The 20247-nt window shown below is 39.9% G+C and overlaps 1 protein-coding gene across 2 annotated transcripts in view; it reads left to right on the forward strand.

Moving 5' to 3' along the window:
• Window positions 1-6064: 6064 nt before the first annotated feature.
• CAND1 (cullin associated and neddylation dissociated 1) overlaps window positions 6065-20247 on the forward strand; it is a 43005-nt gene continuing 28822 nt past the window's right edge. The window contains exons 1-2 of one of the 2 annotated variants that reach the window (XM_003989017.6): window positions 6065-6605; window positions 17624-17767. In XM_003989017.6, coding sequence (XP_003989066.2) covers window positions 6538-6605; window positions 17624-17767 — 212 coding nt within the window. In that variant the 5' untranslated portion in view covers window positions 6065-6537. Of the gene's footprint in view, window positions 6606-17623; window positions 17768-20247 lie in introns of those variants that run through there. The other variant, XM_019835191.2, reaches the window with a different exon arrangement.

Raw genomic sequence — 20247 nt, forward strand, 5'->3', positions numbered from 1 at the left:
GCCGGAAGTCCCAGATTAGGGTGTCAGCATGGTTGAGTACCAGTGAGAACTCTCCCCCTGGCTTGTAGTTGACTGCCTTCTTTCTGTGTCCTGACATGACCTAGAGAGAGAAAGAACTCTTGGTGTTTCTTCTCAAGGGCATTAATCTCATCATGAGGGCCCCATCCTTATGACCTCATCTAAACCAAAACACCTCCCAAAGGTCCTGTCTCCAAATACCATACCACTGGAAGCTGGCCCTTCAGCATCTGAACCTGTCACTCCTGTAAGGGTGGGGAGTGAATGAAACACACAGGTCAGTCCATAGGGATTCTATATATTCTTCTTGGGTATTCACATCACATTAGCATATGGAATGTCCTGAGATTTGTCTGGATTTAATAAAACTGTTTCCTAAACTTTTTTTTTAAACCAAAATGCTACCCGCCATAACACACACCCCCCCCCCCAATAATATCTGCTTCTATTGACATCTTATGGAACTAGTATTTGGGACCAGTACATGGTTTGGGAAATGCTATGTTATAGCCCCCTTGTAATAATGGGGAGCCTCCTTGTAATAATGGAAACTGATATAAAGCCCTGAAGCATCTTTTGGAAAATTAACCTGAACTGAATAGCATTCCTCTCAAATCACTGGGAAATTGTACGGTACTTATTAAGGCTTCAATAGTCATAAAACAGAAAAAGAAAGTTTCATTCTTTGTCATATCACTCCAGACCTATCATTTCCCTATACAAGAGTCATTGTCATTTTAAACTTGTCTTTGTTGCCCTTCCACATTCTCAGATGTCTCTTTCCACACATTCCCTCCACATATGTATGAAATGAGACACTTCTATTTTCTTAGAAGCCCTTAGGTTGAAAATGTTAGGCATAAAATATCCCATTTTTAAAGAGACCCACCAAGCCATCCCTCTTAGAAGTGACTTTGTTACCATCATCCTAGCAACATCCTCTCAGTCCATAGAAGAGGGCTACCATGGGATAAGAGAACATTCTAAGAGAAATTTGGAAATCATCAGTTGACAGAAAGTGCTCGGTGCTGGGTCTTTCCTCCCCTTCCTGTTCTAAAAAACCAACCAACCAACAAACAAAATATCCCCACCACCCAGAAGAAATGAGAATCTCTGAAGGAAGAGAAAGTTCTGGAGAGCTTTGAGGTCTGCCCAAGATGTGTTCTTAAGGGTAAAGGAAAGTATTTGACAGAGTGTATTTGAGAGCAGTGATGAAAAAAACCAAAACAATAAATAAATTTCATGTTGGTACCCCCCAACTCCCCCTTGGGTGGTCGCCTACTGATTTGTGCCCTTTTGAGGAGAGCAGAAGAAAAATGGTGAGAAATGGCAGTACAGGAAGAGGTCTTGCGGTGTAGCAGCCTGAACCCCCTCCATAGTGGCGAGGATGCCTGAGTTTCAGCAGGCGAAGTAAGCAACTCCCTTCAAAATAAGATAGGCAGGAGCCTTCGTGAGGGACTCCATCTGTGAGTGCTATTTGCCACCTGGAGGACTAGGGAATGCTCAGATGTGTTAAGTCATGGACGTGTACAGAAGGAAGACCTCTGAAAGACACGTTAAAGAACTTAACAACCTTGACCCTCACGAGCCAGTCGGTCTTTGGGTATCTGCGATCAACAGTCAAGAGAGAGGTAGAACTATAAGCAGATAAATAAAGAAAAATTTCCTCTTTCCCCTTATCTTCTCCCTTGTCATTCCCTTTAGCTGTAAGGGGTATAGAAGCAGGAGGTGGTGTCAGGATGGACATTGAACAAAACTAGACTGAACTTTGAAGACTTTAAAGGTAAAGTTCTGGGGCGCCTGGGTGGCGCAGTCGGTTAAGCGTCCGACTTCAGCCAGGTCACGATCTCGCGGTCCGTGAGTTCGAGCCCCGCGTCAGGCTCTGGGCTGATGGCTCGGAGCCTGGAGCCTGTTTCCGATTCTGTGTCTCCCTCTCTCTCTGCCCCTCCCCCGTTCATGCTCTGTCTCTCTCTGTCCTAAAAAATAAATAAACGTTGAAAAAAAAAATTATAAAGGTAAAGTTCTGGGATCTGCCCAATATGTCATTAAGAGTCATGTGAAAGAATTAACAGCGTTTGTTTGAAAAACAAAACACAAAGTAACATTTCATGCTTGTACCCCAACAACTTCATATGACTTCCTAAGTCAATTGTATTGTTTCCATTGCCTTCTCTTTACTGATAGTTATCTTTTAATAGTTATTTACATTTTACCATATTTACCTTTTATCATATTTACATCTTAAAGGCAATTTCAGGATCCATTCCTTTAGACAAAATACAAAAAAAATTGTATGAAATTTAAGATTTGGTCAACATGAATGCCTCCCCCAAACGAAGGAAAATGTCTTCTTGCTCATCTTTGCATCCCCAGTATCTAGTACACTGCCTAGAACAGTGTAGTCACTCAATAAATGTTTGTGAATTAAGCCAACCTACTGGTTGATATTTGAAGAAGCTTCGAAGAGCTGAAGGACACCATTTTTCTTCTTTTCTTGTCTCAGATTTCCATTATGACCATTGACTAGAAAGACAACTCTTGGACGACAGCCTTGTCTAGGTTTATTTATTTCCTTTTGCACTTAAAATTAATTTAGCATTTACAGATCCTTAAAGGAAAGCATTTTCCCACTGTTTAATTACAAGCTATATTCAACAATACACAGATCAAATCTCTAAGAGGTCAAGAATACAAAATAGAATTAAGTATTTTTTGTGTGTGTGAAAAAGAAAGAGAGTGTGAGCAGGGGAAAGGGGGAGAGAGAGGGAGAGAGAGAGAGACAGAGAGAGAGAGAGAGAGAGAGAGAGAGAATCTTAAGAAGGCTCCATGCTTGGTGTGGAACCCAACACGGGGATCTATCTCATGATCATGAGATCATGACCTGAGCTGAAATCAAGAGTCTAATGCTTAGCTGACTGAGGCACCCCCAAATTAAATACTTTTGAGTGTCTCTTATGAATTTGGCATGGGCTAAGTACTTGAAAGAAGCAGTAGTTGTTTAAAGTTGGTATACGCTCTTAAGGAACTTACACTCTTGTTGGAGGCTAGAATATAAACACTATTATAGTGGTTCAAGATCCTAGAAAGAGACAGGGGAGATGAATAGCATTCCAGGTGGGGACAAGCGTTTTAGTACCGAGATTTGGAGCATAGGCTCTGAAACCACATTGCCTGGATTTTAATCCCAACTGTACCTTATTGGTGACCTTTAGCAAGTTACTTCAGCTGTTTGTGCCTCTCATACTTAAAATGTGGATTAAATGAATTTAGCACCTGACCTATAAGTAAGGGCTTATTATTATAGTGATGATTGTACAAAAACTTGGAGTTGGGTCTTTGAGGGACTCCAAAAATTGATGGGAGCAATTCCTATATTAGAATAGTGGGAGAAAGTTCAGGAAAAAAAGGGTTAGGGACAGATGAAGGGGGCTACTGATTGCCAAAACATTTGGACTTCATTCAGTAGTAGAGAGACACTGAACTTTTTAAATTGCTGAGTGGCACTCTAAAAACAATGTTTTAAAACACTCTAAACTGGCTACGCAGAATGGTTTGGGATAGGACAAGTAAAAGACCGAGAGAATAGACTACTAATAATAGCTGACTTTTATTAGATGCTTTCCACGACCTTTGTAATGCCAGAAATATTATTTACAAATATTATTACGTTCCAAGTACTGTGCTGAACAGTTTATATGGGATATCTGTTATAGACTGAACCGTGTGCCCCCCAAAATTCAAACGTTGAAGCCCTAACTTCCAGTGTGACTGTATTTGAAGACAGAACCGCTAAAGAGATCTCTGAGGTTAAATGAGGACACAACTACAATCGAATGAAGTTAAAAGGGAGGGACCCTAATGCAATAGGATTGGTGTCCTTAAAAGAAGAGAAGGAGATACTAGGGGTGTGGGTGCACACAGGAAAGACTACATGAGGACACAATGAGAAGGCCACCATCTGCAAGCTAAGCCCTTAGGATAAACTGACCTTGCTATTACCTTGGACTTGGATTTCTAGCCTCCAAAACTATGAGAAATCAAGTTCTTGTTGTTTGAGCCACCCAATCTATGGTATTTAGTTATGGCAACACTAGCTGGCTCAGACAATGGCTCCTTTGACTCTTTTTTTTTTTAATGTTTTTACTTTATCTTAGAGAGAGAGAGAGAGAGAGCATGAGAAGGGGAGGGGCAGAGAGAGAGGGAGACACAGAATCTGAGGCAGGCTCCAGGCTCTGAGCGCTCAGCACAGAACCCCAACCAGGTCTCGAACCCACAAACCGTGAGATCATGACCTGAGCTGAAGACGGTCGCTTAACCTGCTGAGCCACCCTGACTCTTAAAACAGCCAGATTGGATAATACTGTACTCTGATGATTGTAGTGTTAGCCATAAAGAAACGAGGCTCAGAGACCTTAAAATGAATTGCCTAAGACAGCTAATAAGTGTCAGTAAGCGGAATTTATATTCAAGCTGTCTGGCAACAAATATCATAGTTCAGTTGGAAACTGAAAAATGAAAGGATTTAATACACAAATGGAGAAAACATGAGTTGGTGTCTGACTAGATTCAGGCTAAAAAAAAATGTTATCACCAGATGACTGAGATTTTAAGCCTTGGGGTCCACCCGAGGTAAATGACCAGCTTGTTTGTGTGTGATGTGCAAAGCATGGTTCGTATAAATATTGTGGAAAGGTTGTTCAGAAGGGAGTTAACTGTGGCTGAAACTCTTAGAGAATGATGGTTGACTCGGGTAAAATGAGTGAAAAGATACGGTGCTACTAGGGAGGAACACAGCATTAAAGTAAAAGGACATGTGGGGGTAAACGAGGGGAAAATTTAGGTATGAATTATGAGGCCAGATCACATTTCATCGGTTTTAACCGTTATTGATTATAACAGCGCCTGACTTTTAGAAAAGACAGCTACAGGAAAGAACAGTAGGGAAGCGTCAGATTTTATAGTTGGAAGTAAGGAGCTTTTTCTTTTTCTTAACAAGAGCAGTAAGAGAGACAATTTTTGTTGTCGCCTGACTGGGCTTTCCCATTCTTCTTTTAGAAAGGCCTGTTAGCTAGCTCCAATTCCAATTAAACAGATAAAAACGTGGGTACTAAAGCAACAGATTTGGTATCTGATCTCCCACTGCTGTGTGTGTGGTATGTGTGTGTCTGGAAACAATAAAATACACAACTGCAGGATTATTAAATCCATAAGAGCTGACTACAGAGGGTAGTCCTTTAGGTAATCTGAATAAAACGAGTAGGCCTGAATACAATCGTTGGTCGTTGACCTTCCTTGCTTTAGGGAGCTAGCTAGCTCTTTCATGCACTGAGGGAGCCAGCAGAGACTCCGCTGCCTTCAGAGGATGAGACTACCATCATTCTCAAGGATTAGCGCTAGGAAATCTCTATTACATCTCTGCCAAGAACACTAACTGATCCGCAATGCGCCTGCCCAAACCGCAGCAGCCAAGCTCTGCAGACACCCCACAACAGCAAAAAGAGCTGCAAGAGGAAATCCGAACCCGCGGCAGAAACCAAGGGCGCGGGGAGCTAAACGTTTTATCCACCACAACTGCCTCGCTAGACTACAAATCCCGGCATCCACTCCTCTCACGGAAGCCAATGAGGAAGCTACAAGTTCCTTCAGCCAATCACATCCTGACTCAGTGTAACAACCCCGACTGCATTCTGGGATTTGTGGTTTTCACGTGGCAACACTGTTCCCCCGTGGTGAAGGCGAAGTAGGCCACGCGTCCGATTCGAAATGAAAGCTCCTTTTAATAATTCTTATGTTGGTTGCCACGCTGCATCTTAATTATCAGTATTCTATGGCCTTATACTCCTTAAGAATCGTAAACCTTCCCCAGTACTGTCGTACAGAAAAAAAAAATCAAGTTATTATCAGATTACAGCATGCTCTTCCCCCTCACCCCCCCGTCCTTTAACCGTCGCTTTCAAGTCTCGCGAGAACAGCCCCTTTTGGTCGTTGTCATGCTTTCTGAAAGGCGGGTCACGCGAAGACTGACGGAGTCTTCAGCCAACAGGATTGCCTTTTAACTAGCGTCTCTACAGCGTGCGTGGGGAGACCTTCGTGAACCCTGACCTCAGCTCTCCGTGGCGTCCCGCGTTCGCCGCCCCCGCCCCTGGAGCGAAGGAGGCGGGTTTTGGCCTCTTGCCCTAGGGAGCGAGTGCGGAGAGAGTGGGAGCGAGACGGATCCGAGTAGAGGCGTCTAGTTCCCCGGAGAGGCCCTGCTGTATTCCTCGCTGCCCATGAGCTCGTTCTCCTGCGAGCAGCGCCGTCGTTAGGCCGGCCCCGAAGCCTCTGCTTCCTCCGGGACAGGCCCGCTCCTCGCCGAGGAGGAGGCAGCCTGTCGAGGCGCCTCCCTAGTCCGCGTCGGCGTCGCTCTGCGACCCTGGAAGCGGGATCCGCCGCGAGCGAGAGGAGGAGCCCCAGCTACAGCGGCGCCGGCAGCGGGCAGCAGCACCAGCAACGCCAGCGGGCGGGATCGAGGCCGTCAACATGGCGAGCGCCTCGTACCACATTTCCAATTTGCTGGAAAAAATGACATCCAGCGACAAGGACTTCAGGTGAGGCCGAAATCCGACCCTGCGCCCACCTTGGGGTGCCCCATCCGCGGCCCTGGCCCTCACACAGGCCTTGCCCCACCCCTTTGGCCTTGGCGGGTCCCTCTGCCTTCCCGAGGTCTCCGGCCCACCACCCCGCTCCCCGCTCCCGCAGGCTCCTGTGCGCTCCCACCTTCCAGCCCCCTCCCCCCATTCTTTACTCTAGGCGGTTGCCCGTCGCTGGTCTGAGGCCCCTTCTGCGTCCCCAGACGCCGCCACTGCATTCCCTGCCCCCACCCCCAATCCCGAGACATGATTCTCGCGTCCCAGGTGGCGTGAAGGGGCAAAATCACCCGCCGTTGTGGGGAAGGGAGTTGCTCTAGGCTCGGGGACCGGGAGGCCGGGCCTACCGGCCCGCCCGCCTCAGGCACTAGGCCGCCCTGCTCGCTGGGGCTCTGGCTGCTGCCCACTCCGGGCCCCAGGTGCCGCCTCTTTTCCCGCAGCTGGGAGTGGGCCTAGGTGCATTCAGCTTCAATGATGTGCTTGTTTTGGGGTGGCTGTTCCTGGATTGGGTTATAAACTTTTTCTTTGGACCATTCCTTTCGGGAAGGTGGGAAGAAGGGGGTGGGGTGGAGGGGAGACAGGCTGGGGAAACTTGACTCGCAGGGTTTTCCCGCCAGCGTCTCTTGTCATTTTTCCTTGTCAGGTAAAAACTAAGGAGGAATTGGGGCTTTCAGTCTCATTTCTTTATATCCAGAATTACTGCCAGAAAGGTGAATTCCTGAACCTTAAACAGAAGAGTAAAATGAGCAAATGGATCTTACTGATAGAAGTTTTCAAATACGAGGGTGGTGAATATGAAGCCTCATTTATTAGCAGTTCTGTTCCAGACTTGTACAATCGTTTCCAAATCTTGTAGCATGCATATTGAAGAAATACTATATTTTCACGGGTTATCTTGGTTTCTCTCTCTCTCTTTTATTTTTATTTTTTGCATTACAGTAATTGTTGGATTTCTTCCTTCCTACCTCCTATCCTTACTTATCACAGAATAAATAAGCTCCTGGTCTAAAAACAAGCTTTATATTTCTTTGATACCTGTTTTGTTCTCTAAGGCTCGTTGATTGTGTTTTGTGTGCATTTTAAAGAAAAGAACAGATAGTCTTCTATTAAAATCGTGGCTGAAGTCAAAGTCTTAAGGCTGTAAGTTATAAGTCTACACAGGTTTTATGTAGATATGAACAGTACCCTTTAACACCTGAAAACCCATCCAGACCTTATCTGCCAGGAAGAAATTTCCCCATTTGTGAAAAGAGAACCATGAAAAATGTAATGATCACGTTCCTAATTAAATTAATGTGCTGGCGTATTCAAATGGCCAGTGAAATACAGTTCTGGTTCTGTGACTTCAAAGCCAGAAATGAATTTTTTAAAGTTTTGCTACCTAGGGAGTTAAGTATTGCATTTGAAACTTTTTAAACCCGGTTTGCTAATACCGAAGATTTTAGTGTTGTGACTTTTTGGAAGAGACATTTGTTTTGGGTAGTGTAGATCAAAATCAAGATTATTGGAGAAAATAAAAGTTTTGGTGGTTTGTTTTTTTTTTTTTTTTTTTTTTTTTTGCTTTTTTTAGAGTTAGAATTCTGTTTACTTCCCTTTGGAGCTTTGCTTGCTCCCAGTGCAAGACACTGAAATTGAAATACATATTTGGGTGATAGGTACGCACACACATTTAAGTGTGTGTGTGTGTGTGTATGTATTCATACTTATGGCTGTGTAGAGTGTGTGGTGAGATTTGCCCCCTTCCCATTTCTGTCAGTTTGGCTCATTCTGTAAAAGTACTCAATATCATTCTGATTGTATGCAATTTCATACTAGAGGTAGGTAGCACTTTCCTATAATGGCACTGTTTTGGTCAGCCAGTGAGACTTGTGTATGGGTAATATGTTTGGTATAAACAAATCAAGTCGTGTGAATGTTGCATATGTAATTTTTGACTGAAGATACTTAAATTTCTTATAAAGATAATACATACATGCTTTCATGTTTTCTTTTTTAAATAAACTATATGAAAGAAATATTGCTCTGATGTTAAGTTATAGTCAGTGTTGAACTTGATAAGGATTATCTGCCAGTTTCAGCCAGAGTAAATCAAAACACTGCTTGGTGGATTATTTTTCTAAAAGTGTAATATTGATATATTTCTAATAGTTGGTGAACATTATAGAAAGATAAGTGTGGAAACCGTGACTTGAGCAATTTGACATTAAGATTTTTTAAAAAATTTTTTTAATGTTTATTTTCGAGAGAGAAAGACACACACACACAGAATGTGAGTGGGGGAGGGGCAGAGAGAGAGGGAGACACCGAATCTGAGGCAGGCTCCAGGCTCTGAGCTGTCATCACAGAGCCCGACGTGGGGATCAAACTCACGGAGTGTGAGATCATGACCTGAGCTGAAGTCAGACGCTTAACCGACTGAGCCACCCAGGTGCCCCTTGACATTAAGATTTTTATTAACTCTGTTCTAAAGACATGTCTTATGTTCAAGCCATCTAGTTAACAGACAAGTCTTTGGAACTAAAGCACTGTGTATATTAAATTACAGATATTTAACAGATTGATTAAAATAGTGAGCACTTGAAGTCAAGTATTTTGAACATTTTTCTGTATAATTGCAGTACAGACATTTGAATGTATGTGTTCTATTTTAAAATTATGCCTTTTAACTTCTCACTTGAAATTTATTTTGGTATAAATATCATACTTTGTTGCTACATGTTTTAAAATATCTACCAACAGAAAGATCTTGAGGACAAAGTTAAAAGTCTGGAATATCAAACATGTGCAAGGGCACTTAGCACTACTTGTGCTAAGGGCAGAAGAAAACAATGCTATATCTAAAAAGAAAAAAAAAGATTATTATTCTCATGGTGGAATCCATAGAGAATATGACCTGCTGGTCACAAAATGTGGGTTCTAGTCATGGGTTCTAAGGAGTCTTTTCTGTGAACCATCTGTAAAATCTTGGGCAGGCTACTTTATTTGGGATTAAATTTTCACTTTGTACATGAGTGATTACAAAAGGTCCCTAACAGGCCTGAAATTTTAGGTCTCTGGATAACTACATAGTCCGTTCATGTAAAGAAATGGGTACAGGCTTCAAAATTTTCAGATGTCAGCATTTTTAAAGAATCATTTTGTAAGATTTAAATCATGGGTTCAATTGGGGGGGGTCTAACGTCCTTTTCTTTCGTGTTTTAGTATTCTGTATTCTTTGAAGGTGGTATCTTTTTTTTTAATGTTTATTTTTGAGAGAGAGAGAGCAAGCGCACGAGCATGAGCTTGAGAGGGGAAGGGCCAGAGAGAGAGGGAGACACAGAATCCGAAGCAGGCTCCAGGCTCTGAGCTGTCAGCGCAGAGCTCGATGCCGGGCTCGAACTCACAAACTGGGAGATCATGATCTGAGCCCAAGTTGGACGCTTAACCAACTGAGCCACCCAGGCGTCCCTGAAGGTGGTATGTTAAGGTTTAGTGCCAGTAGGTAGGTAATTCTGTAGATAACAAAATGAAAACTTTAGTGTTCACGAATCATGTGAATGCTCCGCTTATGAATATTAATGTTGAAAATTCAGTGAGTTGAGGTAACTAAAGTTTTGCTTTTATTTTCATATGCTTCACCACTAACTGAATTATGGTATTACGAGGAATCAAGAGCTAAAGAAAATTTACCATTATTTTATTTTTTTGTACATAATAGTTAACATTAATGCTTACTGTCGACTTCGTACACTTGATCCTAATTATCTTTATTATGATACTAGTAAAGTGAATACTAACAGTCTCTCTTCCAGTTGAGGAATCTTAGATGTGGTGGTATTAATTAAGTACTTGCCCAAGGTGGGTTAGACATTAGATCTGGGATTTCCAGACACCCCCAGAGCATGAACTCTTAGCTACTATGTTACTTCTCCAGAATTTTGACTAGGGCACATTTAAGACTAAGAACTTAAATTTCAGTTCCTTCTCAGGCTTATGGAATATTTTGTGCTAGAAGATGCTTTTAGTAATTCCCTGAGAAGGACTACAAAATGTTTAAGATCTAGTGCTTGCCCTCAGTAATACTCCATGCTTGTGGAATGGTTAAGACATTTTTATAAAAAGGTGAAGAACCCAGGGAAGTACACAGTTATTAGGCTTAAGTGGCAGAGAAGATGAAAGCAAGGAGGTTGATGTTGATAGAGTGATCCGAGCTAGGCCTTGAAATTGTAGGTAGAGAAAATGAGTATAAGTATGAAAGCACACTGTACAAAACTCCGTTGGGGGAGAGGGAGTAGGTAATTTTGACTGGAGCTGGGGGTCAGTATTGTGTAGGGAACTGATTGAGGGTGGGGACCTTGTTTCACTGAACTGAATCCTGTACTGTTTTGGCCTTGCGGGTTCTTAATAGGTGCTTGTTTTAGTTGAATTGGATTTTAATTCCAGAGTTGAGAGAAAAGCATGTAAGGATTTTGGGAAATGTCTTCCAGAAACCACTGTAAAATCTCCCAATCTTTTTTTTTTTTTAATATCATTTGATACAATTTAAAATAATTTTTTAGTGCATTGCAGAATTTCCTAGCTTGATAATGGTTTATGTTACCAAATTTATTTATTTATGTGTTGTTTTGAACATTAGAAGGTATTTTCTCTTGGAAACTTTAAAATGCTAATTAATAAAAACCTCAGGTCTGGTATGGAATCATAACCTTTTAGAGCTGGAAGGGACCGTAGAGGTCTTACAGCTGAAAGTACTACATGGGCATTTACAATAATGTAACAATAAATACTAGCTAAGTTCTCTGGACAACTTGTACTTGCAGAAAAGTAAGTTTAATCAGAAGAAATAGATTTGTAGAGGTTAAGAAGGTGATGTCTGGGCACTTTTTACGTACTTTGCTGGTTGATGGCAGTAAGCTACTGGATTTCACTTACGTGATTTTTCTTGATAAAGGTGTACTGCTAACGCTGATTATCAGCAATGATTAAGGCTCACCACTGAAAAATAGAAGAAAGACCTCATTGAGGAAACTGGGAAGAAGAAAGAGTACTAAAAATTAGTCTTATTTACATGAACAATACTAAGACTGTCCTAAATTCATGTTCTAAGGGAATAAATAAGAAAAAATGAGATAGTGGTAAGTTCTTTGAAAGATAATTGGTTCACTACATGATGCACTTGGCCGGTATTATTTAGCTTTCTTTTGGTAACAAGGGTAAAATTGTGTTTGTACATGAGGGGAGGGTTGTGAGAGCTGCTCATCGTGCAATACAAGGTGTCTATTTCTACCTCTGTTTCTGCATCTCTACCTTGGATTTACTAGAGATGAATAACTCACCTCAAGGAACTTTCAGTTCAGTAGAATAAGCCAGGTGTTCCTAACTGTTTGCAGAGCCTGGCACGGTTCCTAATGATGGTACCCCCCAACTGCTTATTGAATAATGAATGAAATGGCACTGCTTGTAGGTTACATCCACCTAGGACTCCTGTAGAAGCCTGGAAGTTAACGTTCTAACTTCCCTGTCTCCCGTCTTAAGCCATTTTTATTCTTATTTTGTCCTGTTAGATTACCATCTACCAGATGGCCCAATTTGGAAAACCTTGATGTCACCCTTCTACCTTTCTCTGTCTCATTTAGTTCCCTGATGAGTATTTCTCAAATTAGTCTTCCCGTCTCAGGCCTCTTTTTAATCCAGTCTGTTGGTAACTCTTCCATTGGAGTTTTCTTTCCAAATGTCACAGCTGATCGTTGCCTTCCCCACTAATTCCCATTGACTGCAAGACAAACTCTAAACTCCTTAGCTGTTGCCCACCTAAGATCACTGATGCTACTTTTCCCCAAATTTCTAACAAGCTCTATGTAACTAATTCAGTGGATATTTTCTTTATCTACTTGATAGACTAGGACTGTTTACCACTTGTTACTCCTTGAAATTCTCTTGTAGAGTCATCCCTGACACAGGTTGGGTTTATTACCATTACAGTGAGGGAGAACACACACTATGCGAAGTCTCAGTAAAAAGATGTTGGGTCCTATTCATTTGGGTAATTTTGGGAAGGGTCTGAGGAAGTGGAGTTTCACATTAGATTGGATTGTTGGAAAGTGGGGCAATTCCATCATTGGACATCCTAATACACGGAGGGCAAGACTAAAGCAGAGGCAAAACTAATTGAAGAAGAAGCAGTCACTTAATGAGTTAGAAAGGGGATGTTCCATATTTTGTGGCAAGTGAACTTGTCTGAGATGGATGTTCTATGAGGTTGTTTATGTACAGGAAAACAATGTTTTAGCTGTAAGCATCAGATTGGTTTGAAATAACATTGAGATAGAGGTATAAGCCTCAGATCAGTTCCTGAAGTGCAGAGCTACAGTTTTTTTCCTTCTCAGTCCTCACTTTTGGCTGCAGGGCATTGATTTATGGTGTGCACACCTTCACTCTTGCCGAGATTTTGTTGATTAGGATTCTGAGGAATGGACATTCATTGTAGTCTGAGTTGAGCCAGGTTTCTTAATCCTTTCTCCTGTTGTAAGATGAGTGGTTGAACCATCCAATGTGGCAGTGGCTGTTAAATCACAGTAAGACTCCTGAAGGGGTACATACCTGACTGTAACACCCAAGTCCTGTGGTTTTCCTCCTCCTTCTTTGTCCATTTTCTAACTCAATCCCTTACCATCCCCATATCTAATCCATTTCAAAGACTTACTTTAACCTTTTAAATCTCAAATGATTGGTTCTTATTATTCTCAGTAATTAGTACTATAAAGTTACTATGAATGTTGAATTAGTGATTCTAAGCCTTCTAGAAGTACAGTGGTAGGTTCCTGTGAGCCTCTAGTCACAACATTTTCATAGTTGGTTAGCTTATAACCTTGTTTTGTGTATTCCTGTTTAAAGACACCTTATTAAACTACGTTGTTGATTCATTCACACATGCTCGTGACCAGCAGCACTAACTTCATGCTTGAAAGAAGCTTATCTAATACATGTATTTTTTTCTGGAAGATACATCACAGCCTTCTTGTAGTTTGGTAACACTAGACAGTACTTCACTATGCTTGGGGTTCATTTTAAACAGCAAAATTACTAACAGAAAGCACAAACATGCAAAAGATGTGGCAATACATAGAGAAGAGGATACTCTACAGTGTGTGAGCTGAAACAAGAATGCATTTACTCTGCTAATAATGAGGATCGATTGTATATCCAGTTTTCTTCCTCCATTGATTGTCATAACCCTGATTCTGGCTACCATCATTTCTCACTTAGACTGCTGCACGAACTCTCCTAACTGTTCTCCATTCAATTTGGCTGAAGGAAGCTTGGTTCTCTCCAAACTCTTACCATAGTGTATGTAGCTGGAGTAATGTTTCTGAAATGCACATTTAATCATTTCCATAGTCTCCCCATCTCTACCTCAGATGCCTTTCAGTAGCTTCCCATTGCTTTTAAAATAAAGACTAAGATCCTAATAAGACCCCCAAATCTCTTTAACCTCCTGGTCCTTGCTTACTTGGCCATCTCCCTGCTCCCCGCCCCCCCAAAAAAATTTCCTGCTCATGCTTCAGGTCTCACTCTTCCCTGGTGCACAACCCCCAATGCAGTCTACATCAGGTTATTTTGTTATACCATTGAGTTCCCTTTGTGCCATATTCCTTTCCTTCCCTTCTTAGCATTTATCTCTGTTCATAATTACATACATAATTAACCCATATATGTAGTTTTTTTTTTAATTAAAATGTCTCTGTTTGACTGTATTGTAAGCTTCAAGACCGCAGAACTATGTGCTTTTACCATCTCTTGTTTATACAGAGCCTCGCATAGTACTTGATACATAATAGGTTCTCACTACATAGTCAATGACTATATAAGACCTTTCTTATCGTGACCTCAACCTACATTTCCGTCTTCTTCCTGTTAGGTTTCTTTCTATTTGTGTCCCAGCCATTCTTAACTGCTTCTCGGCCCTTCACTCTGAAGCGTTACATCCCTTAGCATTGCTGTTGGTGCTACCAACCCCACCCCACACTAACACAGACAAAAAGGAAAATTTTAAATCCCAAACCAGCTTTCCCCATGCAAATTAACACTCAAAGGTGTTAATCCTTTGAGATCCAAACCAATAGTCTGTTCTTTGGTGGGATGATTGTCAAATGTCCTTGAGTATTTTTCAAAATCTGTAAGATTGGGATTTGTACATTTACCTGTCTGCCGTATTAGATGAAAAGGTTAAGAGGAAGGGACTGAGTCTATTTTATCATCTTCATTCTTAGCACCATACCTAAAATAGTAAATGCTTAAGAGACATTTTACAAATTGTCTTTTGAATCTGCCATGGACAGATTTTAAGCTCGTCAAACAACTTTCTTATAAGATGATTTATAGTGCAAATTTTTATATCAAATTAACAGAAGGAAGAAATTCTTAGAACCTTCTGGTTTTGGGGTCACCATAAAAAGTAACTTTTGGTATAACTTAATACTATTTCAATCTGTTTTTTTTCATTTGTAAAAATACCTGTTGCTAATTTTACTGGTGCTTATTTCAACTTTTAAAAAAATGTTTAACCATTAATCATAGGTTTAAATTATAAAATACTTCTATTGAAGTATAGTTGACATACAGTGTTATATTTCAGATGTATGACATAACGATTTGACAGTTTTAATTTTGTACACTACACAGTCGTCACCATAAGTATAGTCACTATCTGTCATCATACTAAATTATTACAATATTGACTATATTCCCTATGCTTTACTTTTTATCCCTGCCATTTATTTCATAACTGGAGTTTGTGCCTCTGAATCCCCTTTAATACCCTCTAGGTCCATATATGCTGTTGAAAATGACAAGATTTGATTCTTTTTTATGGCTGAGTAATATTCTATCATTCTTTATCAATCAGTGGACAGTTAGGTTGCTTCCGTATCTTGGCTATTATAAATAATGGTGCAATGAAGATAGGGGTGCATATATCTTTTTTTTTTTTAATTTGCTTAATGTTCATTTATTTTTGAGAGAGACAGAGAGAGAGGGAGACACAGAATCTGAAGCAGGCTCCAGGCTCTGAGCTGTCAGCACAGAGCCCGACACAGGGCTCGAACTCACAGAGTCTGAGATAATGACCTGAGCTGAAGTCAAACGCTCAGCCAACTGAGCTACCCAGGTGCTCCGTGTATATATCTTTTTGAATTAGTGCTTTTGTTTTTGGGGGGCAGATACCCATCAGTGGAATTGCTGCGTCCTATGGTATTTCTATTTTCAATTTTTTGAGGAACCTCCATACTGTTTTTCCTAGTGACTGTACCAGTTTGCATCTTAACCATCAGGGCATGAGGGTTCCCTTTTTCCCACATCCTTGCCAATACTTGTTATTTCTTGTATTTTTAATATTGGCCAATCTGACTGGTGTGAGGTGATACCTTGTGGTTTTGGATTAATCATAGATTTGTGAAAATGAGTAGACTCCTCTGAGGTCAGGAGCCAAGGTTTATTTACTTTTTGTCCTTTGCTCATAGTCCAGCCTTTGTAGCGTAATAGGCAGTGAATAAATAAGTGGTAAATAAAGGAAAGAACCTGTGTACCAGTAGACTCCCTTCAGAACCATAAAACAACTTTTTGCCTTTAGATTATTTGCTTTTTTACCTAAGTTGAAGATTGCCATATTCTCTTCAACCAGATAATAAGTGTTTCAGGGGTGTTTAGAGCGCCTAACTACTAACTACTGACGTTTTATTTCATGGATTTTATGTAAGTTGAATGGCTAAGATGTTAAATGGCTTAAGGTGTGTAAAGTGCCTGCATTAGTATGCTGCTCATTTCTGTTTTTTATTTTCTAGAATATCGTGTGGTTTTAATTTCATTTGTCATCATATAAAATGGAGAGGAGCTTCCAATTAGAACTGTGTTCATTTAAAAAAAGTGCATGCTTGCTTTACCTTGTATAATGCCAATTTGAACACAGGCTTTTCTTTATAAGCTGTTTGATAAAACTTGGTAAGAATTGTGCTTGCATTATAGTTTAAAACTTTGTCAAATCAGCATTAAGTGAATGAACATACTAACTCCTTAAATTCCTAAATAAGTTGTTTTGCTAGTCCTTATCCCATAGTTTATTGCCTATATTGCCAGACTATCTGTGTAGTTATTTATCGTTGCAGCTCCAATAGTTGTGTTTTTTAATTGATCTAAACACGGATTTGACATTTCTGTACGTAACATAAAATAACTACACTTTTCCTCAAACTGGATCTGGTTCAAATACAGGAGAAATGCATTAAGTAATTGTTATTTAAGTAAGGTTATTTCAATAAGTAGAGAAGAACCAAGAACTATGGGAAAAATTCATTTGGCCTAAACAGATTTGAGAGGCCTTATTTCAATGTGATTATATATTACTACGAGAAATTACTTTTAAGACCGTTGTTTGGTGAGGTATATGAGGAAAAAATCTGAACATCTGTTTACCTTATTTTTGTCTCCTGTTAACCCTTTACTTTAAAGCTGAGATTAGACAGTTGATCAATCTGGGTTTTTTGTCAGACTATTCAGTATTAAACTTGTCTGTGGAAGTGGTTTTTGAGGGGTCTGGATGTCAGATGGAATGATGTTCTAGAATCACCTCTTTATCATTTTGAAAATACACCTGATACCTTGTGATGGGAGTTGGGGTAGAGGTGAGAATTTGTATTTTGGAAGTTTCCCAGTAATTTTGTAATGTGTGACCCACCCCCCGTGCCCCAACACACACAATAGTAAACAAGAAGGTATTCTTAATGTTTGTAGTTAAAGGCTTCCTAGATAAAATTCAAACTGCATGCAAAGAAAAAATAAAGGCACCTTTCTCCTCCTGGAAGCAATGATGCTATTAATTAGAATGAAAGAGCATTCACTGTAGGTCCTGTCAGTAACTTAAAACAGGACTAACCTGGAGGAGAATCTTTTTTTTTAAATTATTGCTTAAAAATGTTTAATTACCAATCAATTTAATTTTTTGATAGGTTTATGGCTACAAATGATTTGATGACAGAACTGCAGAAAGATTCCATCAAGTTGGATGATGATAGTGAAAGGAAAGTAGTGAAAATGATTTTGAAGTTACTGGAAGATAAAAATGGAGAGGTACAGAATTTAGCTGTCAAATGGTAAGTGTTTTTTACTTGCTTCCCACCTCCACCACCCCATTAAAAAATTTAGTGTAATAGTTGGTAAATTATCTTAGTCTTGTGCTGTGTCTTTCTGTAGTTTTCTTTAGGGTTTGCAGGTGAGTCGTGGGTGTTTAATGTTTGTAAGTGGTACATACACACTTCTTAAAGTTTCTATATTGACTAGATGTGGCTTTTTATGGTATTTATTATTTAAAAAAATTTTTAATGTTCATTTATTTTTGAGAGAGAGACACACACAGTGTGAGTGGAGGAGGGGCAGAGAGAGAGAGGGAGACACAGAATCTGAGGCAGGCTCCAGGCTCTGAGCTGTCAGCACAGAGCCCAACGTGGAGGGATCCTCAACCCTTATACCTAGAGATCATGAAGTTGGACACTTAACCGACCGAGCCACCCAGATGCCCCTATTTATTTTTAAAGTTTTGAGAGAGGGAGGGAGGGAGGGAGGGGAGGGGGAGAGAGAGTGAGAGAGAGAGAATTCTAAGCAGGCTCTGCACTGTTGGCATGGAGCCCAATGCGGGGCTCAAACTCATGAACCCTGAGATCATGACCTAAGCTGAAGTTGGATGCTAAACCGGCTGAGCCACCCAAGTGCACCTATGGTATTTTAATTTGCATGAAATATATATATGAAACTTCAGAAAGAGTGGTTCTTTCACTTGTTTGACTTGATTTTTTTTAGCTGGGTTAGAAGGCCTCCCTGCCTCTATTCATCCCTGTATGAAAATTTAAGAACCAATGATCAAGGGAAGTAAAAAATAAGACTTCGTAAACAATAGCAGCAGTTAAAGCCATAGTTAGTCCAAATTAACAGTGATGACACAGCAGTTACAAAGAATTGTTCCTAAAAATTGTGGGAATTCCAATTGTCTTTGTGTACAGTGCAGTAGGAGCATCTAATTGGGCATGATATTGACAGTTTGCCTCTTACTTTTAGTAATCAGGTACAGAATTTGAGTTCTCAGTAAATTCTATTCACAAATAGTTTAATTTATGCATATCAAATACTAGAAAACCTTAACAATTTACATAGTAAGTTATTAGAAAGTATAACGTTTAGTTTCATATGACAGATTAGGGAATTTTGTCATTTTGTATGCCCTATGATAATTAGGCATCAGTTTAAATAAAGCATTGTCTCATGATTACTTTTTTATTGCATTTTATTTATAAAGGTTTTAAGTTTGTTTTAGGCTTAGCTTTTACATACTTGCTGTAAAAACAGGCAAAAATGTGAGAAATCATTGGTCATCATAGAATTTCTAGACCTGCAGTACAATTTTCTTTAACTTGGGACATTTGCAAGTTTAAAATAAAATGTGTCTTCAAAAGATAAGATGCAGAATAATGCGAATGAGTATAATTTACTTTAATCATGATTTTTTATCTTTTATTGTTTTTGCCTGTGCTTAATAAAATTAAGTTCTGTTCAAAATATATGCTGAGCATTTACCAGCTTTTGAAAGTAGTGTTTGTCCCAGGTTGAGAGTTGAGAGGTACATAGCTCTTACTTGGATGTATCATTAGGAACCTGAGCTTTTGATGTTTTGAAGACCTTTTATACTTAAAATTAACAGGTTGGGGGAAGAAATGACATATGTTCAGGAAAAAAGAAAGGAATTAAGATGTAAACAAAAGTAATACAGTAGGAGATAAAACCCAAGAGTGATTCTTGGAGGAGGGAAAATCACAGTAGATAAATTACTAAGTAGCCTTATTGAGAAATTGGGAAAATTGTTAAAGAACCTATCACCCAAAAGAAACTCAGGCCCAGAAATCTTTCACACAAGTCTTTGAAACCTCAAAGAACAGATAATTCCAGTACAGAGAGTTCTACGACTATTTCAGAACATAAAGTATGAAAACTTCCCTGTCTTTTATTTAAACCCAACTACTGATAACAAATCCTGACTGAAGATAATACTAAAAGAGAAAAGTACAAACCATTTAAATGTTAAAAGTATAATCCAACAATATAGTAAGTGTAATAGACCACGATCAAGTGAGATCAATCCCAGGAATATGAGGACAATTCAGTATTATGTGCTTGATCAGTATATCTCATCATGTTAACAGATAAGAGGAAGAAAAAACAGTTGTCAATGCACTGGTAAGATTCAGCATTGACAATTAAAAAACAACACAAAACACAACAGTTAGGTCAACAACAACACAAAACAGAACACTTAGTTAGGTTACTTAGTGTAATTAGAGGAGTGAAACACCTTCCAAAGACCAATATCCTACTTAATATGTCATTGGAGTGAAGAACAGGTCAGGTCAGGAATGCTTTATCTGACTAGGCAAAATTCGCTACCTGTTTCAAGGGAAACATTTAATAATATGGAGTTGATAAGACCTTTTTTAGCATTACAAGTACACAAACATATACATTCATACCTCAGCCCAAAAGCCAATAAATTACCAGATACCTTTACACTAAAATCAGCTACAAAGCA

The sequence above is a fragment of the Felis catus genome, chromosome B4, assembly GCF_018350175.1.
Source record: "Felis catus isolate Fca126 chromosome B4, F.catus_Fca126_mat1.0, whole genome shotgun sequence".
Taxonomy (NCBI): domain Eukaryota; kingdom Metazoa; phylum Chordata; class Mammalia; order Carnivora; family Felidae; genus Felis; species Felis catus.